Source organism: Schistocerca serialis, unplaced genomic scaffold (assembly GCF_023864345.2).
Source record: "Schistocerca serialis cubense isolate TAMUIC-IGC-003099 unplaced genomic scaffold, iqSchSeri2.2 HiC_scaffold_1444, whole genome shotgun sequence".
Lineage (NCBI taxonomy): Eukaryota > Metazoa > Arthropoda > Insecta > Orthoptera > Acrididae > Schistocerca > Schistocerca serialis.
The window spans coordinates 290,117-316,736 of NW_026047674.1; the positions used below are offsets into that span (position 1 = coordinate 290,117).

General features: G+C 43.4%; 1 protein-coding gene across 4 annotated transcripts in view; it reads left to right on the plus strand.

The window, feature by feature from the left end:
• The window catches only part of LOC126443297 (mucin-17-like), a 129,068-nt gene extending 102,791 nt beyond the window's left edge, over window positions 1-26,277 (plus strand). For all 4 annotated transcript variants that reach the window (XM_050090908.1, XM_050090909.1, XM_050090906.1 and 1 more), the window contains 3 exons: window positions 6,195-6,344; window positions 20,167-20,310; window positions 25,761-26,277. In XM_050090908.1, coding sequence (XP_049946865.1) covers window positions 6,195-6,344; window positions 20,167-20,310; window positions 25,761-26,238 — 772 coding nt within the window. In that variant the 3' untranslated portion in view covers window positions 26,239-26,277. The remainder of the gene's footprint in view (window positions 1-6,194; window positions 6,345-20,166; window positions 20,311-25,760) is intronic.
• The last annotated feature ends 343 nt before the right edge of the window (window positions 26,278-26,620 follow it).

The following is a 26,620-nucleotide window of genomic DNA, read 5'->3' on the forward strand; positions in this document are numbered from 1 at the left end:
CCTGCGCATTAAACGACTCGACGGAAATGCACAACTACATCTGCCGCCATCTTCTAGTGCGACTTTTACTTTTAAAAGTATACTATCTATAATTTCTTATACGTTAAACACCACTTGTAATCCAAGTCAAGATATGAAGAGATCATGTTTATCCGCTACGTGTCCAGTTTCTCGTGGAGAAAAATATTTGCCGCGCGGTTTGAGGCGCTAAGTCACGGAATGCATGGCATCTCCCTCCGGAAGTTCGGCGAGTCCTCCCTCGGGCATGGATGTATATATTGTTCTTGGCATAAGTTAGCTTAAGTTGTGTGTCAGTCTAGGGACAGATGATATCAGCAGTTTGGTCCCTTAGGAATTCACAAAAATTTGAATATTTGAAAAATACTTACAATGGGCACCTATTTCTTGACAACAGCCGAATAGCACTCACTCAGGAACTCGTGGAAGCTGAACTACTTGAGACAAATGGCAGCTCATTAAAATTAAGGTGTTACATATCTACTTCATTACACAAAAGTCATTTGTAATATTGTAGGATATACACTATGTGATCAAAAGTAATCGGACACATGGCTGAAAATGACTTACAAGTTCGTGGCGCCCTCCATCGGTAATGCTGGATTTCAGTACGGTGTTGGCCTACCTTTAGACTTGATGACAGCTTCAATCAGGTGCTGGAAGGTTTCTTGGGGAATGAAAACCCATTCTTCACGGAGTGCTGCACTGAGGAGAGGAATCGATGTCAGTCAGTGAGCAATGGCACGAAGTAGGCGTTCCAAAACATCCCAAAGGTGTTCGATAGGATTCAGGTCAGGACTCTGAGCAGGCCAGACCATTACAATGATGTTATTGTCGTGTAACCACTCTGCCACAGGCTGTGCACTATGAACAATCGCTCGATCATGTTGAAAGATGCTATCGCCATTCCCAAATTGCTCTTCAAGAGTGGGAAGCAAGAAGGTGCTTAAAACATCAATGTAGGCCTGTGCTGTGATAGTGCCACGCAAAACAATAAGGGGAGAAAGTCTCCTCCATGAAAAACACGACCACACCAACACAACCGCCTCCGAATTTTACTGTTGGCACTACACACGATTGCAGATGACGTTCACCCGGCATTCGCCATACCCACACCCTGCCATCAGATCACCACATCATGTACCGTGATTCGTCACTCCACACAACGTTTTTCCACTGTTCTATCGCCCAGTGTTTACGCTCCTTACACCAAGCGAGGCGTCGTTTGGCATTTACTGGCGTGATCTGTGGCTTATGAGCAGATGCTCGACCATGAAATCCAAGTTCTCTCACCTCCCACCTAACTGTCATAGTACTTGCAGTGGATCCTGATGCAGTTTGGAATTTCTGTGTGATGGTCTGGATAGATGTTTGCCTATTACACATTACAACGCTCTTCAACAGTCGGCAGTCTCTATCAGTCAAAAGACGAGGTCGGCTTGTACGCTTTTGTGGTGTATGTATCTCTTCACTTTTCCTCTTCACTACCACATGGGAAACAGTGGACCTACGGATGCTTAGGAGTGTGGAAATCTCGCGTACAAATGTATGATATAAGTGACATCCAATCACCTGACCACGTCGAAGTCCGTGAGTTCCGCTGAGCACCCCATTGTGTTCTCTCACGATGTCTAATGACTGGTGAGATCGCTGATATGCAGTACCTGGCAGTAGGTGGCAACACAATACAGGTAATATGAAAAAAGTATGTTTTTGCGGGTGTCCGGATACTTTTGATGACATTGTGTATATACTTGGTCTCAGTTTGTTTGTTTGAAAAGCGAGTAGCTAGCGGTGAGATGGAAATGACGTCTTGGCTGACATCAGTCTGGTCGACATAGGCGTGATGGCGCGTTTTCAAGCAGCTTCTGTTGCGCGCAGACAAAGAGGTCACTTCTATTTTTTGTTGTGAGATCCGCCTCGCCCAGCGGCACCATTTACGTAAGCACCTCTTTGTCGTACAGTCACTGTAGCACGTTATTCCTGGCACATGTGCCGTTTCATGTTTTTCCCATCCAATCCCAAGACAGAATTGCTACCATTACACATGTTTTCTCACGGAATACAGATGTCAATGAACATTTTTTGGGCCATCAGTAGCGGTAGAAGGTGAGGTCACACATTCTGGCAACCTCTCAAAACATCGAACCAGTGGTACCACACTGAGGTGATGAAAGTCTTGGGATATTTCCTAATACCATGTCAGAGATCTTTTAGCCCGTGGCACCGACTCAACAAGTCGTTAGAAGTCCCCTGCTGAAACACTGGGCCATCCTGCCTGTAGCTGTCCATAATTACAAAAGTGTTGAGGATTCAGGATATTGTGCACAAAGCGACATCTCGATTATGTGCAGCAAATTTTCGATAGGATTCATGTCAGCGAATTGGGTTCACTAAATAAAATGCTCGAACTGTCCAGAATGATCTTCAAACCAATTATTGTTTGGGAACATGAAATGCTTGAATGGTTACAAATGGTCGCAAGTAGCTGAACATAACTACTGCCAGTCAATTGTAGGTTCAGGTTGGACCAGACGACCCAGTCCATTCCATGTAGGCACATCCCACAGCATTTTGGAGCCACCACCAGCTTGCACAGTGTCTTGCAGACAATCTGGGTCCATAGTTTCGTGGGGACCGCGCCACACTCGAACCCTACCATCAGAACTTACTAACTGAAATCAGGACTCATCTGAACAGGCCACGGTCTCCAGGTTTCTAGAGCCCAACCGATACGGTCACAAGCCCACGAGAGATACTGTAGGCAATGTCGTGTTGTTATTAAAGGCACTCGAGTCGGACATCTGCTGCCATACCACATTACCGCAAAATTTTAATCACTCTACAAACGAATACGTTCCTCGTGTGTACCCCATTATATGACACAGCATTTATTGTCCATTAGCATTGACAATTCTACGCAAACACTATCGCTCGCATTCGTTAAGTGAAGCACGTCACCCACTGCATTGTCTGCGATGAGTGGTAATGTCCTAATTGTGGTATCCATATCGGAGTGCCCCACGCATCTAGCTCAAACTACCTCTCGGTGTTCCAAGTCTGTTATTTCCAGTCGCGCACTCATAATCACATCAGAAACCTTTCCACATGTCCTACCCGAGTACAAGCGACAGCTCTGCCAGTGAACTACCCTTCTGTACGTTGTGTGCGTGATACTGCGGCCGTCCATACCTACACGTATCGTTATGCCAAGACTTATCTCAGTGTACATTATTCTTTCCTATGTTTACTTCATATTCCTTTCTAGGTGGATTTATTGTGTGTTAGCCACCAGATGCCGTGTTGTTTGATTTCAGTAAGGCATTTGACACCGTCCCACATTGGCATTTAATGAAAAAAATACAAGCTAACGGAGTATCGGAGCAGACCTGTGATTGGATTCAAGACTTTCTTGCAGATAGAACTCAACACGTCGCTCTTAACAGAACTAAATCGACAAATGTAAAGCTAATATCTGGAGTGCCACAGGGAAAAGTGATAGGACCGACACTGTTTACAGTATATGTAAATGATTTAGTAGAAAGTGGCCGATGCTCTTTAAGGCTATTCGCAGATGGTGCAGTTGTTTATACCAAAGTAGCAACGCCAGAAGATAGTAAGAATTTGCAGAACGACTTGCAGAGAATTGATGAATGGTGCAGGTTCTGGCAGTTGACCCTGAACGTAAATAAATGTAACATATTGCGCATACATAGGAAGAGAAATCAACTACTATACAGCTACACTATTGATTACAAACAGCTGGAGACAGCGTCTGCCGTAAATTATCTGCCCGTAACTATCCAGAGCGTCCTTAAGTTGAATGACCATATAGAAAATATAGTGGGAAAATCAGACACCAGACTCAGATTCATCGGAAGAATCTTAGGGAAATGAAACTCATCCACGAGAGAAATGGCTTAAAAGCCGCTTGTTAGCCTGATTCTTGAGTATTTTTCATCTATGTGGAAACCCTATCAGATAGGACTGATAGAAGATCCAACGAAGAGCGGTGCATTTCGTCACGGGGTCGTTTAGCTGGCGAGAGAGTGTTACAGAGATGCTAAACAATCTCCACTGGCAGACGTTACAAGAGAGGCGCCGTGCATCACCGAGAGATTTACTATTGAAATTTCGGGACAGCACTTTTCAGGACGATCAGACAACATATTACTTCCCTCCCACATACATCTCGCATACTGACCATGAGGAGAAAATTCGAGAAGTTAGAGCCAATACAGAGGCTTACCGACAATCATTCTTCCCACGCACTATTCGCGAGTGGAACAGGATTCGAGAGATCAGAAACTGGTACCAGAAGTATCCTCCGCCACGCACCATTAGGTGGCTTGCGGAGTATGGTATAGATGTAGATACAGAATAACACAAAGAGATTTTTAGCACCTCCGTGTCTCATCTGTCCTTCTTTCAACCTGACTCCAGACATGTGAGCTACAAACACTGATAATGGCAGTCGCACGCCATGTACGAGATGCGAAAATAAAGTAATGAGACTGATGTGAAAAAAAATGTTGCTTACCGTTTTAATCAAGTTTAGTGTTGTCTCCTTCAAAGTAGTTCCTATATGATTGCACTCACTTTTGCCAACGTTTCTGCCACTGATTGTAACATCTCTTGAACTCATCTTCCGTAATATCCTCCAAGAACCTCGTCACACCTTTTTGGACATCTTGTGTTATTTGAAAATGGTGTCACTTGACTGCCGTTTTGACTCTTGGAAATAGAAAAAAAGTTCCACAGAGCGATGTCTGGTGAATAAGGTGGCTGTGGTAGTACTGAAATTTGTTTTGAGGCTAAAAATTGCTGTACTGGCAGAGCAGTATGGGATGCCGCATTATCGTGATGCAGAATCCTATTATCAGCAATATTGGCACAGACATGAGGCACTCTTTTACAAAGTCTTTCTAATATTTTTTTGTAGTAATATCGGTTAACTGTTTGTCCAGGAGGCACCCACTCTTAATAAACAATTCCCTTGGAATCAAAGAAGCAGACAAGCATGCATTTAACGTTTGACTTTGACATGCGAGCTTTTTTTTGGTCTGGGTGATCCCTTTCAGCACCATTGCCAACTTTGGCGTTTTGTCTCTGGATCGTACTGAAAAAACCAACTTTCATCATCAGTGGTAACACGGCTCAACAATTCTGGATTGATTTCCGTTTGCTCTAACAGATCGGCTGCCACATTTTTCCGTGTTTCTTGCTGTTGTGATGTGAGATTTTTGGGGACCATTTTTGCACAAATCTTTCTCATACCAAGATCTTCAGTTATTATTAGACGAACTGTTTCTCTATTGATGTTCAGTTCTTCTGCAATCATTTTCACGGACAATCTTCGATCAGATCGTACGAGTTCACGCACCCTGGCCAAGTTGACATCCATCCGTGAGGTTACTGGTCGTCCACTGCGGTCTTCGTCTACAACATTCGTTCTGCCTTCACCAAACATTTTTTGCCAATGAATAACTTGAGCTCTTGACATAACCTCCTCTCCAAAAGCCTTGTGAAGCTTACCGTAAATTGTCGACGCGTTTTCACCCAGTTTAACGCAAAAAGAAATGGCATACCATTGCGCAATTTTATGCGGTTTTATGTCCGTGACGAGAGACACAAACACGTTTTGACTTATTACAACACAACCCACTACTGAGCAGCTGCATCGATGTGCCACTTTGACTAGAATCAGCTTATAGACCAAGGTCAAAGATATTGGGCCTACACAAGCCTGCAGGGTTGCCACATCTTGCAAGTAAAATCAGTCTCATTACTTTATTGTCGCACCTCGTATGTTAAAAGGATATTGCTGTTTCAATTTCTGTGTGATTTTCGTTGTTATGTATTCAAACTAAACTGTCCAATCGTAGCTGTACCACTCCAGCATAACTATTGAAACTTGTATGTACTTTCCAGTCGTGCTTTATTATGTACAAACTGTTGTTTGGTGTGCTAAGCTACTTGTATGAGGGGCTCAGAGCGAAACTGTAAAATGATCTGGTCGACAGTAAGTAATTTGTCTAAGTATGCATATTACTGTTGTTGACTATGTGTGTTCTAATATCTGTGTGTGGACAATCCCCCAGCTGTTAGTGCCTGCAGTAAGCTGCCCTCTGGCCTGCATGTGAATGCACTTTTTCAAGTAGCTTCTCCCCTCACAGCACTCCAGCCTCTACAGAGATCTCAGTCGCCCCCACCACTCAGCTGCAGAGCAACAACGGCGACCACAGCCAGACTTCCGCCTCAGCTACCACACCCACAGTTGCCAGCCCGACTCTCTCAACCGATAGCACCGCCATCACTCTGCTGAGGTGAGTTTTGTCACGACATGTGCCCTTTCTTCACATTCATAGAACAGCGCATGTGGGTTTTGAACCAAGTGTTATGCCCAAAAAGACAGATGTCACATTATTGTATTTTTTAAATGTTGATATATACACTGAAGAAACAAAGACACTGTTACACCTGCCCAACATCATGTAGAGAACCTGTGAGCACGCATAATTGCCGCAGCACGACGTGGCATGTACTCGACTGTGTCTGAAGTAGTGCTGGAAGGAACTGACATCATGAATCCCGCAGGGCTGTCCATAAATCCGTAAGAGTACGAGTGGGTGGAGATCTCTTCTGAACAGCACGTTGCCAGGCATCCCAAATATGCTCAATTATATTCATGCCTTGGGATTTTGGTGGCCAGTGGAAGTGTTTAAATTATACTGAGTGTTCCTGGAGCCACTCTGTCGCAGTTCTGGACATGCCTAGTGTCGCATTGTCCTTCTGGAATTGCCGAAGCCGTCGGATGCACAGTGCGCGTGAATGGATGCAGATGATCATACGTACATGTCACCTGTCAGATGTATCAGGGGTCCCACGTCAATCCAACAGGACATGCCCCACACTGCAACAGAGCATACACCAGCTTGAACAGCCCCTGCTGACATGCAGGGTCATTGGATTCATAAGGCTGTCTCCATACCCTCATATGTCCATCCACTTGATACAATTCGAAACAAGACTCGTCCAACCAGGTAACATGTTTCCCGTCATCAGCAGTCAGATGTCAGTGTTGACGGGCCCAGGCGATGTGTAAAGCTTTGTGTTGTGCAGTCATCAAGGTTACAGGAGTGGGTCTTGGGTCCAAAAGCCCATATCGTTGATGTTTTGTTGAATGGTTATCACGTTGACACTTGTTGATGGCCCAACATTTAAATCTGCAGCAATTTGTGGAAGAGTTGCACATCTATCACGTTGACCGATTCTCTTCAGTCATTGTTGGTCCCATTCTTGCAGGATCCTTTTCTGGCCCCAGCGATGTCAGAGATTTGATGTTTTACCAGATTCCTGATATTCACGTTACACTCGTGAAGTGGTCGTACGGGAAATCCCCACTGCATCGCTTCCTCGGAGATGCTGTGCCCCACCGCTCGTGCGCCGACTATAACACCCCATTCAAACTCACTTAAATCTTGAGAACCTGCCATTGTAGTAGCAGTAACAGATGTAACAAGTGCGCCAGACACTTGTTGCCTTACATAGGCGTTGGCGACCGCAGCGCCATATTCTGCCTGCTTAAGTAATTCTGTATGTGAATACACAGACCTGCACCTGTTTCTTTGGCGCTTCAGTGTAGTTATTAGGAAAATTTATTCCCTTCGTAAAATTTGACATTGAAATAGGTGTGTGAATTACATTCAGATCAGAACGGATATGTTTCAATAAACGCAGATATTTGGGAAATATGCTACAATTTGCACTCATGAGGGCCCGCTGCATTGTATATCTCATATAAGGACGTTGAATGTAATGCTATGATACCAAGACGTTGCTGTGTTCCATTATATAGTTCACTGAAGTAGGCATATTTCGGTGTGACTGCCATCGTCAGGTCATGTGTGGAAAGTACATAATTTGGTAGCATATTTCAAATTTTAGAGTAGACAATACAACATATTATACAATTATGATTTGCTATGTACCTCAGGTGGTCTTGATATCTGCATGACATCAATGTCTCACTCGCTCTTGCACAACTATGTAAGTTTGCTCCTTTGATACTGATGGAGCTGTAGTGTGCGTTTAACTTTTCCTGGAGCAGTTAAAACTGGAGCAGTATATAACAGTTTCAGCAAAAGTTTAACAGCCACAGTAGCTCCATCAACATCAAACAAGCAAGCTTATACAGTAGCATGACAGAAACTGCGACATCAACCTCTTATAGATATCAAGACCACCTGGTGTACATGGCAAATCATAATTCTATAATATGTTGTGTTATCCATTCCAAAATTTGAAATTTTTAATCAAACTCCAAATTACATACTTGCCACAGATAACCTGAAGATGGCACTCACACCAAAAGAAGACCATTGAAGACCATATTAATAAACAATATAATCGAACACAGCAACATCTTGATCTCATAGCATTTCTATATATATATATATATATATATATATACGAAAATGTCTGCTTGTGTCTGTGTATGTGCGGATGGATATGTGTGTGTGTGTGTGTGTGCGAGTGTATACCTGTCCTTTTTTCCCCCAAGGTAAGTCTTTCCGCTCCCGGGATTGGAATGACTCCTTACCCTCTCCCTTAAAACCCACATCCTTTCATCTTTCCCTCTCCTTCCGTCTTTCCTGACGAAGCAACCGTTGGTTGCGAAAGCTTGAATTTTGTGTGTATGTTTGTGTTTGTTTGTGTGTCTATCGACCTGCCAGCACTTTCGTTTGGTAAGTCACATCATCTTCGTTTTTAGATATATTTTTCCCACGTGGAATGTTCCCCTCTATTATATTCATATATATATATATATATATATATATATATATATATATATATGCGCTACAACTTTTACTAAAATAGTGACTGTATTGTTTTGTTGGATACCATTTCTGGTTTGAGTTATAACAGGTAGCTGGAAGTCGAGGGACAGAACGATTGATTGATGTTAGGAACCTTTACTTTTCTTATAAATGCGTTTAAAAATCGAAAACACTCCAAAAATTAGTGTAATTCAACACAATAGACTCTGAAGTCATTTGTTAATAAAAGTTACCCATAAATTTAGAAAAAACTACATTAAACAACAGAATTGCAGCCGTCACGCTCCTCAATACACGCAAATGTTAAGTAAGAAAATATTTCGATTATTAAGTATGAAATGGTTTTTCATGAAAAACTGTCAGCTGACAAAAAGAAAATTTACACAAAGTCCTCCCTGAAATCACTTGGCGACTTCTGTGTAATCACGTGACAGAGGAACAGTTTTCCTATACTAGTGTCACCCACTCTGTATGTCCATTCAATGAGACCATTAGCAACACTACATAAAAGTTAGAAGAGAATTTAATTATGATGCATTAAAATCAGTTCTTCTAAAAAACAGCATTGAACAAAAGAAATCTTCCAAATAGGCATATACAGGGTATACATAAAGTATGGGAACACTTTCAATTATTTATTGCACAAGAACCAAACATTGTACAGATATCATACACATGTCATTTTGAAGAGAAACCGTGAAAGTTTTTTCATGTCTACCGCCACAGCGTAGTTTGGTAATTTGCCAATAGTCAGCGCTAGTCGCAACCATGGCGAGTTCAGGTGCGGAGCGAGCTTTCTGTGTGTTGGAGTTCGACAAAAACAAGTGTGCTACAGCTGTTCAACGGATGTTTAGAACCAAGTACGGTAAGATAGCCACCAACAAGGAAGGACATTTACCACTGGAACAACAAATTCGTTAACACGGCTTGCTTGTGCCCAGGAAAGAGAAGCAGACATCGCAGTGTGGGTGAAGTGAATGTGGAGCACATACGAGAGACATTCGTAAGGAGTCCAGAGAAATCAGTGCGTTGTGCATCGCATGAACTCGAAATGGCTCCAGTGACAGTGTGGACAGTCCCGCGACAGCAACTGTCTGTGAGACTATTCAAATTGTAACTAGTGCAGAAGCTCAGTGACGACGACAAAGACAAGCATTTTGAGTTTTGTTCGCAGTTGCTACAATTGAATGAGGATGGGGATGGCATTGTTGATCGTTCAATTTTTAGCGACGAAGCCACTTTTCACACTAATTGGAAACCGAACAGGCATAATTGTCGAATCTAGGGTACAAAGCATCCACAAAAATGCATTTAATTAGAGCGTGATTCCCGAAAAGTAAATGTTTTTTGTACCTTGCCACGTCGAAAACTGCACAGGCCATTCATTTTCGCTGAGAACGCTGTCACTGGATATTCCTACTTGGACCTGTTTCAGCAATGGCTGATGCCTCAATTGCAGTCGGACTCCCCATTCATCTTTCAGAAGGATGGGGCTCCACCCCATTTTTATCATGAGTTCATGGGTACCTGAACACAGAGCAGCTGCATTGATGGATCGGTGTGCTACAGAAGGGGACAGATGATTCATGAAATGGCCTCCTCGATCACCAGGTCTCACTCCATGTGACTTTTTTCTGTGGGGACACATTAAAGATCTGGTGTATGTAGCGCCTCTACCGTGTAGCAGAGCTCCGGGAGAGAATATGGGAAGCGACTGCCACAGTCGATGATGCTGTGCTGGGACGGGTATGGAAAGGATTTGATTATCGTATTGACATCAGCCAGGTCACTTATGGTTTGCATATCGATTGTTTGTAAGAAAATGTTGAGAGTTTCTCTTCAAAATGCAATATGTATCAAATGCGTACAATGTTTAGTTCATGTGCAATAAATAACTGAAAGTGTTCCTGGACTTTATGTACACCCTTTAACAAACTGTATACATCTATTAATGAAATAAAGCATCGTGTTTTCCCTAGTATCAGTGTGTTTCCACTGACTCAAATTCTTCCATGCGACATCAGTCTTTCCTCTTCGTTCTAGCTTCTCCTGCCAATAATAACACTCAGATACACATTTGCTTTAGTGCTTGCAGACCAACACAGTGCAATAAAATGCCACTTGTAGCAAACTCACGTTCATGACATGCAGGGACAATGTTGAAAGGTAGACAGTTCCACAGTAAACCACAAGGACACTTTGTTGGAATCACAATAAGCACTATAAGTAGTTTACTGTGACACAACGACTAATGCCGACCTCCAACATCAGAAACACAGAGCATGCTCGGTGGCATTGAAAATCCCCTTGGACATAATCACAGCTTGGGTACATAATCAACAGTGCATGTTCCATCCCAGTTGCTGTCAAACATGGACAGTTCCGAGATCATCCACAGCGCCATGGTAACTGATCTCAAGTGCACCATCTCACCACCCACATTGCCTCAATGCACACCTCCCATGACACCTCACATGCACCAGCGAGACTCCTGCCAGCAAAATGCCACGTCCGCTGTCAGTGTGGGACGCGACCCGATGCCCACCATAGATGGAGTGGTGAGCCATGAGTGACATGAGTGCCGACGTGTCACAGACTCCCCCCCCCCCCCCAATAAAATTCAGCTGGGTCCGAAAATTCTCCTTCCTTAACTCTTGGTATCTGTCTTAATCGGAGATGGACCCTTAGCTCTTGACCAGTGTGCAGTTCTTGTAGCAGCACTGTTATAACTTCGTCCAAACAGGCGTTGGAAGGCCCAATGGTACCGACCGGCCGTCGTGATATCCTCAGCCCACAGGCGTCACTGGATGTGGATATGGAGGGGCATGTGGTCAGCACACTGCTCTTGTGGCTGTATGTCAGTTTATGAGATTGGAGCCACTACTTCTCAATCGAGTAGCTCCTCAGTTTGCCTCACAAGGACTAAGTGCACCTTGCTTGCTAACAGTGCTCGGCAGACCAAATGGTTATCCATCCAAAAGCTAGCCCAGCCTGACAGTGCTTAACTTTGGTGGAACTGGTGGTACCACTGCAGCAAGGCCATTGGCAGCAATGTTATAAGGGTAAGATAATCCTACAGTAAGAATCGTCCCCTACACCAGGCCAACAAATTCTTAGTAATACTATCAGCTGACTTAATATTCCCTTCAAAATTCTTAACATGAACCTCATATCCAACTTAGTAAGCATTAGACTGGCGTTCCTTATCTAAGTGTGTTTCTTCCATTCTATGGCCCCCTGGATATTCTTCCTGGTTGTCCTCTACTGATTCGCAACTTGCTGTGGAGTCTTTCCTTTAGGCAACAGGTCCTCTGATGCCCACAAATTGCGCAGCGGAGTTGCCACCTCATACCCAAGAGGCACCTTGGCCAGTGTTGACTTGTGTGTGTCACAGAATGCCGTATTGAATGCCATCGCCCCAATTATCACAGTGAACGATCCCAGTTGCTCTGGCCCGTGTGATGACAGGCATTCAATCTAGATCTAACATTATGATTGAGGCATTCAGCAAAAGAAGGGTTGGGGTAATGTGAAGTAGTGGAAATATGTTTTTACCCCCATCCCTAAAGAGAACTACACAAACGCCTCAACCGACAGACTGGCCAGGATGAGGGCAATGACTTCATTTATTGGATTGGAACCTGCCCTGATCAAACTAGAACTATGGAACTGGCTTAGGAAGCAGCACGTAGAATATTGGACCAAGATCCATAAACAAAAATATGGTAAGGTAATGATGCCCAAGCCATGTTTTACAAGAAGCTCTGTAATCTTGGGATTGAACAGGAAAGAGATCAAACCCATGACTGGACTTATGACCGCCCATGTGAATTTCAAAAAACACCTGCACACAGTGGGTATAACGGAAGAAGACCCTAAGTGTAGGATTTTTTATGAGAGTGAAGAAATTGCATCACACCTCATCTTCGAATGCATGGCATTGGAGAGTAAAAGAATCAGAATCTTCGGGACAATTAGACCTGAAGAAATTATGTCGAACAAAACACTGGTAACGGGGCTCCTTGCACTATTTGAGGGCAGGTGTTTCCATTCCTGTTACCTGTACCATACTGGTATGCATTATGAGCGTCTTTCGTGTTACCACGTCATTCCAGCTCTGCAAGAGCGTGGATGTGTGGATGGAGATCATTTTTATGCAAGATGGAGCACCTCCACACATTGCAAATCCAGTTAAGCAGCTGCTGAAGCGCCATTTCGGAAATGCTAGAATTATCAGTCGCCATTTCCCTACAGCCTGGCCATCCCGATCACCTGATATTAATCCGTGTGACTTCTGGCTGTGGGGTTACCTGAAAGATGTTGTGTTCAGTGTTCAGATTGCAAACTTAGCTGCATTGCACAACACATTCTGAATGTGACCCCGGAAACATTTCTATCAGTTGTGGAACATGCTGTTTCTCGGTTTCAACATGTTGCAGGAAACGCTGGACAGCATATTGAGCATGTTTTGCGCCAGTCACACGGAACTTAATAATCCAATATGATTTTGATTGACGCTTTTTATGCGGTTTTTGGCATCAGGACAAAACCCAATGTGATTGATGCTTTTCATGCGCTTTTGTCCTCAGGATGATTAACAACCTACGTGATTGATACTTTTTATGCGGTTTTTGGCCTCATGACCGTTGAAAACCGATTTTTTCCATCCGATATGATATGACATGACATGGCCACGGTGAATAACTGTATTACACCTGTACACCCATGCAGACTGATTAGTGCAGTCTGTTTATCGTCAAATGTACACCTCAGGCATTGTTGTACGATTCACTTGTCATTTGCAGTCGATCACTATTAGATTAAGATGCTTACAGTGCCATCTCTTGCTACATTTTGTAACTATTTATTTTTCTTCTGCCATACGTTTTCCCCCTTCTCCAATAATATTCTGTTACAATTTTACATCATTCTGACCAGTCGTGTTATTTCTACAGCGGTTTGAAAGTTTGACTCTAATTAGAATCGTTCTGTATATTCCCAAGCCAACAATCTTTGCCTCTGATTTTCCTTAGATTCGTCTGTGCTGTAAAATACAGCATTTTCTGATAGCTCATAAAGTTGTCGTTGACTTGTCATGAGAGGTACATGGAATCTCTAAATTGAACTATGTCTACTAGCGCACAGACTGGCTAACAAAATTCATGGAAGAGACAAGATTTCGTAGCTTCACAAACTGAGTTTATTTGATGTTATTAGTTCTGTTAAACTGCTTAAGCGAAAAAGCTCTTAATTTGGTTCTGACATCAATCCTCCGAACAAAAGGTTCACTGCCTATGAAGAAAACAGCAGCCATTCTAGTGGTGGACACAGTGATGTGCTGCTCAGAAAAAAAAGCAGAAAGCGGGCTTTATTGTATGTGCTTGTGCTGTTGAGGCCACTGTAAAGAAGTTTGTGCAGAGCAGCATTTATTGTTTGCTTTCTTTTCTGTTACTAGCAGTGAGCTCTGCATAAAGGGAATATATCGGTCTCGTTCAATACCTGCACCAAGAACGCTGCAGTATGCTGCTGTGTGGTTGAAGGATGGTAGCCACGTATTTAAAATTTCTCATTTCTTGTGCTGTCATTCTCTAAATGTTGACCTATGCAAACGTTAGCTGTCGTAAGGCCAAAGGTCAGAGTAATTGCAATTCCCACATTAGCACTACTGTTTGATGCGCTATGTATACCTTTTCTCTTTCTAGGTACATGTGTACAATCTCCATAATAGGATCCACTTATTCTCTCCAAACAGTGCAGGGGAATTGGAATTTTTATGGAGTATACTGGTCTTCAAAAATAAGATTTTGGTTCTCCATCAGAGCAGGCATGGAAGACATCTATTACAGAAAGTCTCATAAGTACATGGGCTGGATTGGTTAGCTGGTTACTCCACATACAACACCTGACGAGACAACAAGCCAGACTGCACAAGAGCAGAGCAACTTAGGGTGGTTTCATATGGTGCTGGCCCTTCCATTCACCTTTCTTGTCAGTTGATTCTCATGATATGTACAGGACTTTAGTCCACTCCTTTCTATAACTCAAACAGGGAGGTATTTCTTGGACAAAGGCGCTGTACTTGCTTCCTAGAAGAGCCATTATCAAATATCATCTTGGTTGTCTTGCATGTAGCTATCCATAGCGATACTAAATGCTGTCTAGTGAATTCCAGTGCTTCATTCTACCAAGAGTTCACTAGTCCATCCACTGCAGTTACTGATCAGTCTGTAACATCCTCAAAGTTGATATGACCTCCAGATAGAACTGTCCTCAGGTAAATACAGTACAAGTCCTCCTTACACGTCTAGTGTGTAGTATTACTTGTAACTTTCCTTTAATTTTCAGCTATTTTTAAATGTTTATACAGCTCTTAACTGATTGCCTGATAAACTAGAATTCCTGCCTTCGAGATAATGTTGTCTGCATTGTCTGACTCATTCCTAATTTAGTTGTATCTTGTCTCGCAAACCACTAAAAGCTTATCTCTCCTGTTCATTGTAATGTAACACGAAAACGAATATTCGAAACAAAATACTTATCACCAACAGTCTTTTCAAGATATCCTATGATAATACATATATTTAAACGCAATTCTATCTGCAGTACTGAAATGTATATTTCGTAAATGCTCTTGATAACCTAAACTGGATAATGTTCTAATTCCCACCCATTATCTTCTTCATTGCCACATGTTACTCTATAGTATATGGTAATTGCATGTTTTCTTATCAAAACTTCAACTTCAAAGATAGTTTTTCATTCACATCACCTGTATGTCTACAAAGCCCTTTATTTTATGTCAGTGGTAAATTCGTAGATGAGTTTGCTAGATTAAATAACCAGAACACACATTAACACGCAACCACAAGAAAACTGTCGAATCTGGTAATTACAATACATTGAACATAATACTCATTTGACTACATCTTCTCGATCATTGGCTGCATTCGTAAATTTCATGCCTAGTTTCACTCCTACCACAGTTGTTTTCATTTGTCAACACATTACGCACAAATTTCTGTGAAGACACTAACTTTGCTCTGCTGCTTTCTGAAAACATTCCAACTATGTTTCTGGATTGCACTGAGATAATAAATTACTGTCATATATTTCATAATGTGTTATCCTAAACACAGCAGTAAATTTAAATTACTAACCACAGGTATATAATTATTACACACACACACACACACACACACACACACACACACACACACACACACACACAGAGAGAGAGAGAGAGAGAGAGAGAGAGAGAGAGAGAGAGAGAGAGAGTTCAGTTTTCAGACATTTTCTTGTACTGTATTCTCCTTTCTGGTCAAAATCACATTTTTTAATCAATTTCTATATGCAATCATACATTCTTGATTATTTACAAAAAATACACTTTTTCTGCTGAATTATGCAGTCTTTTTACTACTATTTTCAATGACTTATCGAAGATTTTATTCTAACAAGAACAATAGTCCCTACAACTTATACAATGAGTTTTGTATTAATTTTTATATTCTAATGAAGCGTGGGAAATGAGCAAATGGGGTCTGGTTTAGCGAAGAAATTGTTCGTTTCCTATGACAATCAGGATAATTAAGTAAACATTTAAGAGAACTGGGTAAAACTTTATTCTGAATTTTTATAGCCTAGTTTGGCCCTGAATAATCTGACAAAGATGGACAATTGGGGTATCAAATATACCACCGTTACGTGCAGGTTTGCAAAAAAAGATGTAATTACTTAAAGAAAAAAATCAGGACAGTTAAAAAAACTTAATCATTTCAAGGAAAACTGAAATATTTCATTAATAAATGCTACTAGCTATGTAAATAAAGTGTCAAAAGCTTAATCCCTTCAAGTCCTAACATTTTCCACAAATATAGTTAATTGTTGTGCTATTTGACTATTAAAAAGGCTTCCTTCGAATGAAGTTATACATTTAGGTTCTTTCGAGAACATCAGAGGCTAGGAACGTAAGTGAGATATCAAAAACTTCATCTATTCAAAGTATAGATATTTCGGGCGTAAAAAGTAGCACTGGTGTAGTATTTAACTAACAAAATGGTTGACTTCTAAGCAAGTATTAAATTGGAGAACCGAAGACGCTAGGAGAAAGGGGATTCATGTTGAGTGGTCTGGGTGGCCAAATCATTTGCTCAAGTTATCCAGGGTGTTCTTCAAACTAGTAGAGAACAGTTATGACCCAATAACATCATATCATTGATTGGGACCATGAAGTCCAAGTAGCTGAACACGACCATTTACAGTCAATGTTCAATTGGACCAGAATGGCCAGTCCGTTTCATGTAAAAACCGCCCACACCATTATGAAGCCACCACCAGCTTGCAGTGACTTGTTGAGAACTTGGCTCCATAGCTCCATGAGGCCTGCACCACACTCAAACTTTACTATGAGCTCTTACCAACTGAAATCAGAACTCATTTGACTGGGGCGTGGTTTTCCAGTCGTCTGGGGTCCAACTGATGTGGTAACAAGCCCCTGACGTGCTGTTATCAAAGGCACCCGTGTCGGTCGTCTGCTGCCACAGCCCATTAATGCCAGATTTAAAGAGGTTGAAAAAAATCAGCCAACCAGGTGTATTAGCCCTTGACCTAGGTTTCGATGTTTCTAAAAATATCTTTTTCAGAAGGAATGGGTCCTGTTACATCATATGATGGAAGATATTTTTAGAAATATGGGAACCCAGGTAAAAGGCTAATAAACCATTGTTTTGCAACTGGGTGGCTGATTTTTTTCAACCTGTCCAGATTTTCACAGTTGCTGTTTCAGACCCATGTTAAGATTTTGAAATGTCTCACGTCACCACACTGTCCTGCTGGATACGTTCGTCGTAAATCCAACATTGGTTTCTGCAGCTATTTCAAGCTGCGTTCCTTGTGTGTTAGCACTGACAAATCTACTGAACTGCTGCTGCTTCTGGTCGTTAAGTGAAGGTTGTCAGCCACTGCATAGTCCCTGGTGAGAGGCAATACCTGAAATCCAGGGCACACTCTTGACACTGTACATCCCAGAATACTGAATTTCCTAATGATTTCCTGAATGGTATATCTCATGCATGTTGCACCAACTGCCATTTCGCGTTCAATGTATGTTAATTGTCAACAGAGATGTGTTCAAGTTGGTGGAGGCTCTGTACTGGTGTGTAGTTGGAGTGATATGGGACCCCTGATACGTCTAGATACGACTCTAACAGGTGACACATACGTAAACATCCTGTCTGATCATCTGCATCCATTCATGTCCATGTGCATTCCGACGCACTTAAGCAATTCCAGCAGGACAATGTACACCCCACACATCCAGCACTGCTATAGAGTGGCTCCAGGAGTACACTTCTAATGGCCATCAATCTCCCCAGACATGATCATTACTGAGCATATCTGGGTTGCCTTGCAACGTGCTGTTGAGAAGAGATCTTCACCCCCTCGTACTCTTAGGAATTTATGGACATCCCCGCAGGATTCATGGTGTCAGTTCCCTCCAAAACTACTTCATACATTAGTCGAGTCCATCCCACATCATGATGGGGCACTTCTGCATGCTCGCCAGGACCCTATACTACGAGGGCAGTTCAATAAGTAATGCAACACTTTTTTTTCTGAAACAGGGGTTGTTTTATTCAGCATTGAAATACACCAGGTTATTCCCCAATCTTTTAGCTACACAACACTATTTTTCAACGTAATCTCCATTCAATGCTACGGCCTTACGCCACCTTGAAATGAGTGCCTGTATGCCTGCACGGTACCATTCCACTGGTCGATGTCGGAGCCAACGTCGTACTGCATCAATAACTTCTTCATCATCCGCGTAGTGCCTTCCACGGATTGCGTCCTTCATTGGGCCAAACATATGGAAATCCGACGGTGCGAGATCGGGGCTGTAGGGTGCACGAGGAAGAACAGTCCACTGAAGTTTTGTGAGCTCCTCTCGGGTGCGAAGACTTGTGTGAGGTCTTGCGTTGTCATGAAGAAGGAGAAGTTCGTTCAGATTTTTGTGCCTATGAACACGCTGAAGTCGTTTCTTCAATTTCTGAAGAGTAGCACATACACTTCAGAGTTGATCGTTTGACCATGGGGAAGGACATCGAACAGAATAACCCCTTCAGCGTCCCAGAAGACTGTAACCATGACTTTACCGGCTGAGGGTATGGCTTTAAACTTTTTCTTGGTAGGGGAGTGGGTGTGGCGCCACTCCATTGATTGCCGTTTTGTTTCAGGTTCGAAGTGATGAACCCATGTTTCATCGCCTGTAACAATCTTTGACAAGAAATAAGAAATTGTCACCCTCAGGACATGACGAGCAAGCAATTCCGCACAGATGGATCTCCTTTGCTCTTTATGGTGTTCGGTTAGACAACGAGGGACCCAGCGGGAACAAACCTTTGAATATCCCAACTGGTGAACAATTGTGACAGCACTACCAACAGAGATGTCAAGTTGAGCACTGAGTTGTTTGATGGTGATCTGTCGATCATCTCAAACGAGTGTGTTTGCACGCTCCGCCATTGCAGGAGTCGCAGCTGTGCACGGCCGGCCCGCACGCGGGAGATCAGACAGTCTTGCTTGACCTTGTGGCAATGATGACACAAGCTTTGCCCAACGACTCACCGTGCTTTTGTCCACTGCCAGATCACCGTAGACATTCTGCAAGCGCCTATGAATATCTGAGATGCCCTGGTTTTCCGCCAAAAGAAACTCGATCACTGCCCGTTGCTTGCAACGCACATCCGTTACAGACGCCATTTTAACAGCTCCGTACAGCGCTGCCACCTGTCGGAAGTCAATGAAACTATACGAGACGAAGCGGGAATGTTTGAAAATATTCCACCAGAAATTTCCGGTTTTTTTCAATCAAAATTGGCCGAGAAAAAAAATGGGTTGCATTACTTATTGAACTGCCCTCGTATATTAGGCAAGTGCACCAGTTTCTCTCTCTCTCTCTCTCTCTCTCTCTCTCTCTCTCTCTCTCTCTCTCTCTCTCTCTCTGTGTGTGTGTGTGTGTGTGTGTGTGTGTGTGTGTGTGTGTGTGTGTGTGTGTGTGTGTGTGTGTGTGTGTGGGGGGGGGGGGGGGGGGGCGGGAGGGGGGGGGGGGCGCGCGCGTGTGCGAGAAGCTGTGTGTAAACTGATTGATTTAGTGACTGGTTATTCATGTTAGCGAATCCTCTACTTTCTTTGGCAGCGTGTGTTCTGTTGTCAGTGTGTGGACAGACCCTCAGGAATACTGTCCACTGTAAGCTGTCCTCTGGCCTCCACGTGAACACAGTTTGCCATGCAGTGTCTCTGTGTGCAGCTCGCCATCTACTGCAGTCAGCCGGACGACCCCCTCCACTCAGCCACTCAGTGACCACAGCTGGAGTCGCGACGCAGCTGCACTGACCACCATGTCTACCCACGACACTCCCCCACCTGACAGCGTTGCCATCGCTCTCCTGAGGTGAGTTGCGTCACTACACGTGTCTCTCTTCCACATTCACAACACACGTTATTTGGGATTTCACAAAGTGTTATAGTCATGAAACCGAATGTCACTTTACTGCGTCTCCTGTCTTCGTTTTATATTTGTATGTATTTTAAATGTGTATGTTTGTTCAACATCACATTCTAAACTACTGGAGTAATTTCAAGCACATGTAACACATCGTGTCTGGAATGAAACAGTGCGGAGGTAACATACATCTAAATTTCGAAGGGGTGAGGATGAGAAAGTTATATACACTACTGGCCATTAAAATTGTTTCACCAAGAAGAAATGCAGATGATAAACGGGTATTCATTGGACAAATATATTATACTAGAACTGACATGTGATTACATTTTCACGCAATTTGGGTGCATACATCCTCAGAAATCAGCACCCAGAACAACCACCTCTGGCCATAATAACGGCCTTGATATGCCTGAACATTGAGTCAAACAGAGCTTGGATGGCGTGTTCAGGTACAGCTGCCCATGCAGCTTCAACACGATACCACAGTTCATCAAGAGGAGTGAATGGCGTATTGTGACGAGCCAGTTGCTCGGCCACCATTGACCAGACTTTTCAATTGGTGAGAGATCTGGAGAATGTGCTGGCTAGGGCGGCAGTCGAACATTTTCTGTATCAAGAAAGGCCCATACAGGACCTGCAACATGCGGTCATGGATTATCCTGCTGAAATGTAGGGTTTCACAGGAATCGAATGAAGGGTAGAGCCACAGGTCGTAAACACATCTGAAATGTAACATACACTGTTCAAAGTGCCGTCAATGCGAACAAGAGGTGACCGTGACGTGTAACCAATGGCACCCCATACCATCACGCCGGGTTATATGCCAGTATGGCGATGACGAATACACCCTTCCAATGTGCGCTCACCGTGATGTCGCCAAACACGGATGCGACCATCACGATGCTGTAAACAGAACCTGGATTCATCCAAAAAAAATGACGTTTTGCCATTCGTGGACCCAAGTTCGTCGTCCAGTACAGCATCGCAGGCGCTCCTGTGTGTGATGCAGCGTCAAGGGTAACTGCAGCCACGGTCTCCGAGCTGGTCCGTGCTGCTGCTAACATCGTCGAACTGTTCGTGCAGATGGTTGTTGTCTTGCAAGCGTCACCACCTGTTGACTCAGGGATCGAGACGTGGCTGCAGGATCCATTACAGCCATGCGGATAAGATGCCTGTCATCTCGACTGCTAGTGATACGAGGCTGTTGGGATCCAGCACGACGTTCTGTATTATCCTCCTGAAACCACCGATTCCATATTCTGCTAACAGACATTGGATCTCGACCAACGTGAGCAGCAATTTGGCGATATGATAAACCGCAATCGCGATAGGTTACAATCCCACCTTTATCAAAGTCGGAAACGTGATGGTACGCATTTCTCCTCCTTACACGAGGCATCACAACAACGTTTCGCCAGGCAACGCCGGTCAACTGCTTTTTGTGTATGAGAAATCGGTTGGAAACTTTCCTCATGTCAGCTCGTTGTAGGTGTCGCAACCGGCGCCAACCTTGTGTGAATGCTCTGAAAAGCTAATCATTTGCATATCACAGCATCTTCTTCCTGTCGGTTGAATTTCGCACCTGCAGCACATCATCTTCGTGGTGTAGCAGTTTTAATGGCCAGTAGTGTAAGTACATCGCTGTGTATGTATATACCCAACTTGTATTCAACCAGTATTTGAGACTGAAAGCACTTAGTGGCTCGCAACTGACCCCTACGAAATGATGGAAGGATATTTCAGTGTTATTCCAAATTACGATGTAATGTACCTTGGGACATGCATTCATGTCTGGAAGAATATGACATTGTAATTCGGAATAACGCTATCATTGCAATATCGTATATATTCCTCGACACCGGGCAAACGACTTTGAAATAAAACGTCTTCCTTTATGGGAATATACATAATGTATATACAGTTTGTAGGCACATGGAACTTTGTGCCTGGCCATTAGTCGTGCTCAGAGAGCCTAATGGCATGCCGGCACAGTAGCTGAGCGTGTTCGGTCATAGGGTTAGCTGCCCTCTGTAATAAAAAAACTGAGTAAATGGATCAATGATGAACTTGAACAAGCGACGTGGGACGTCCGCACGGAAGAAAAAGAACGAACAACATGAGATGATGGAAGAAGAAGAAGAAGAAAAAAAGGTGAAGTGACCACTCGTTATATGTGGGGAAATCCGGGTTCAAGTCGCGGTGTGGTACAATTTTTCACTTTCGTCATTCCATTCTACAGCTGATGGTAGTCCATATTCGCAAATGCAAATACATTTCAGGAAGGCAAAAATGTTTTTTGCTTTTTTAAATTTTCGCTCCTCATGCAGAAATATTACCGTTCAGGCAAAACGTATTCCTTTATTACTTCGTCACTACAAATGCTGTTCCTAACGCATTTTGTACACTGTATCCACACATAACAGAAAACTTGGTTGAAAAATCATATCATTGTACGGCACATAGTTCAGGATGGATGTTATAAACACTGGCATACGCAAAAATCAACCGCTCCCGGCATGACATTTTAATGTTATGTCTTTATTACTCACTCAATTCGCAACACATTTTGAAGACTGTACCCATGCATCAGGTGTGTTCAAAAATTAGTCAAAATTTTATTTTCGCTTTCTATATACATCCGATTTTCAAAATTTTTTATCATGTTGTACACATTTTTTTCGGCGAAAAACATGGATCAAAGAATTTGCAATAAATTTTGTTTGAAAGATGGAATAACGTGCAGGGACGCGTTCTACATTTTGATCGTGGTCTTTGGCGAATCTACTGTAAGTAAGACAGGAGTTTACGAGTGGTGTAAACGTTTCAAAGAGGGGCGAGAAGATGTTGAAGACGACGACCGCTGAGAAAGCGGTAGCATATCACTGACGGCAATGTCGAAGAAGTATAGGTAACAGTTTTCGAAAATTGTCGAATCACCATCACAGAGGTTGCTCATGAATTTGCCATGTCCTTTGGCTCATTCCAAGCAATTTTTCAGACGATTTGGGCATGAAATGTGTAGCAGCAAAGTTTGTTCCAAGATTATGGAACTTCGAACAAAACCGACGCCACGTAGACTTCACCCAGAAACTGCTGAATGAAGTCGACAACGATCCGGAACTTCTAAAAAAGGTTACAAAAGGCGACGAAAAATGAGTGTATGGATACGACGTCAGAACTAATGCCCAGTCGTCCTAATGGTAACTGCCTGAAGAACGAAGACCGAAAAGGTTCGACAAGTTCGATCATGTGTGAAGGTTCATCTCAGAGTTTTCCTCTATTACTGTGGGACAGTGCTTCATGAGTTCCTGTCTTATGATCGTGCGCTCACTAAGGTATACTACCTGGAAGTAACGCGCCGTTTGCACGAGGATATCCGAAAAAGAAACGATCAGAATTGTAACAAAACCGCTCGTGGATATCGCATCACGATAATGCTCCCATCACACCTCAATGCTTGATTGTGAGGTTTTGGCAAGAAACAAAGCCATTGTGTTCACGTGGCCAACCTATTCTTCGGACATTGACCTCTGCGACTTATTTCTATTTTCGACGCTGAAGAGAACCATGAGAGGACGTCGTTTTGCCAACACTAATGAGAAAAATAGAGGATCGCCGAAGGAGCTGATAACAATAACGAAAAGTGAGTTCCAGAAGTGCTTCCAAGCTTCTAAAAGGAGGCAGTGGCACAGGAGTGCTTTATCTGACGGAGATTACTCTGAAGAGAATAAAGCTGATGTTGATGAATAAATAAAGATCTTCAAGAAAGAGAAAAATTCCCTTGACGTTTTGATGACACCTCGTTTATCAGTGAATGCACCTGCCAAATTATATCACACTAATACACACATACGTGGAGATATGTTGGCCTCACATGGGCTGAGTGCACCATGCCTGCCAACAATGCGAGGCAGACGCAGGTGGTCATCCATCGAGGTGTTAGCCAAGTGTTTTGATGGGAACTGGTGTTACCACTGTGGTAAGGCCATTCGATGCCAGGAACGCCACTCACAAAAGTGTCTGGTGAGCTGTGTCCTGTCACTGCTCACCTGAATGTGGGAGGAGGCTGTCCTGTGTTCGCACCTCGGACATACTGCTATGGGTTGACACCCCTGCTGGTCCTATAAGCATACACAGGCAGGCAAAGCAGAAACTCCTCCCACCGTAGAATACGTTTATGGGTGCTTCAAAATCAGATTCGGAGTGCAGAGTTCCCTATCCTTTAACAGCCTAAACGTTGAGGCATATAAAAGCGCACATAATTGTCAGAACTTACACTTCCAGTATGTGGGCCATCCAGAATACTTGTTACGCGGGAGCAGGAGGTTTGTGGCAGTGGAACATTCCGAAAAATGCACAACAATGGTGACCGTACTAGTTAGTTACAACGCCACTGGTCATATCAATCCGCATGTGGTTTAGGTTGCAACAGCAGTAGATAGAAAAATACCTGGACCTGAACCATGTCGACTGCTCTGTGCAAAAGTGCCTGATTCCACAGCTCAGACTTTCACTCACATTTTTAGTATTGTTTGAATCTGTAGATGTGACACTGACCTTTGTCACTGCTCCGTGCATCTCAAAACTAACTAGCACCATTGCTAGTCTTTACTGTATAATTGTGAGTCCTTGTGAACCAGTGCACAAACCAAAGACAGGCGAAGGCGCCATGTCTCTAACGAGACCACGCCTTGAAAAGTAGCATGGGGGTCAAAAGAACTTACAGCCTGTTGGCCACCGTACAGTCGTTCATAATTCACATTTTCCTGTCTCACCTTTCCATAGAAAAGATCAAGAATCGTTTCCCACAGTTATCAGAATTCTAATATCCATTCTTAAAATATGAAATTGATTTTTAGTCGGAAGGGTGACATTAGCAACTCCACGTGCATGTGATATTTATAGAGGAAAAAAGTGAGTACTTAATTGATTGATGGATTTTGGATTAACCAGGAATGATATCACATTTGGCAGGATAATAACATGAAACTGTTCTAAATTGTCCCTAGCTTAAAAATAGTTCGCTACATTTTACTGCTGAACACCGTTTTTAGTATCAGAATTTTGGCGCTATGCTCACTGCAGTGAGGCTGTTAAATGCAAAAGATATGGTGCATTTCTGAGGACACACATCAGTGGCTAAAGTTCTACTGTGTGCTCAGGAAGTCAAGATTTACTTGGAGCCAAATTTATCATGATAAACTAGTGCATGTGTCATTAATTCACTGTCATATCCTGCAGGTTTCACTGTTGCCTTCAGACACATTGCAGCCACAAGACTTCACGTTCATTTGTGTGTGTGTGTGTGTGTGTGTGTGTGTGTGTGTGTGTGTGTGTGTGTGTGTGTGTGTGTGTGTTTTTGGAAAAAATTATTAGAACATCTGTGGTTTTTGCAGGACATTATCTGGAGAGGAGAAGGGCAGGAGGCTGATCCAGGCAGCTATTCTGGGCTCAATGGAGGAGTTGCAGGCCCTGCTGGCGGCTGGAGTGAACTTGGGGGCGAGAGACATGAATGAGTGGACCCCCCTGCATTGGGCAGCTGGCAGGGGATACGAGGAGATGGTGAGGCGTCTGCTGGCGGCAGGTGCGGACGTGGGGGCGAGGGACAAGTTCCAGCAGACGCCGCTGCACTTGGCTGCGTGGGCCGGCCGCCCGGCCGTCGTCAGCCTGCTGTCGGCGTCCTCTGCCGACCCCAACGCCAGGGATGTGGACGGGTGGACGCCGTTGCACTCTGCAGCATTCAATGACGAGACGGAAGCAGCGACGGCGCTGCTGGAGGCAGGGGCCGACAAGGGGGCCATAGACAACAATGGGAGAACCCCGCTGGACATCGCCAGACAGTACAACCAGCAGCAGGTGATAGACGTGTTATGATCAACCTGTGGACTAAAATAAATAAACCTTTTTACAGTACTTTTCGTTGTTTTCAGAAAAAAGCATACAAAGCAACCTGTCTTTGTACCCATTCTTACACTGTGAGTAAAACTCCTGTAGTAACACCAGATGGATACCACAACGATAAAAGCAGAGGTATAATGAAAAGTAAAAAGACTAGAGCTTCCAATCTTGAAAACTAGGTAAAAATAGAGAAATATTCCATTAACAATACACACTAGGTATCTGCAACACATTATGTTCGTGAAGTCCTCTAGCGATAATGCTGGAATTCAATATGGTGTTGGCCCACCCTTAGCCTTGATGATAGCTTCCACTCTCCCAGGCATAAGTTTAATCAGGTGCTGGAAGGTTTCTTGGG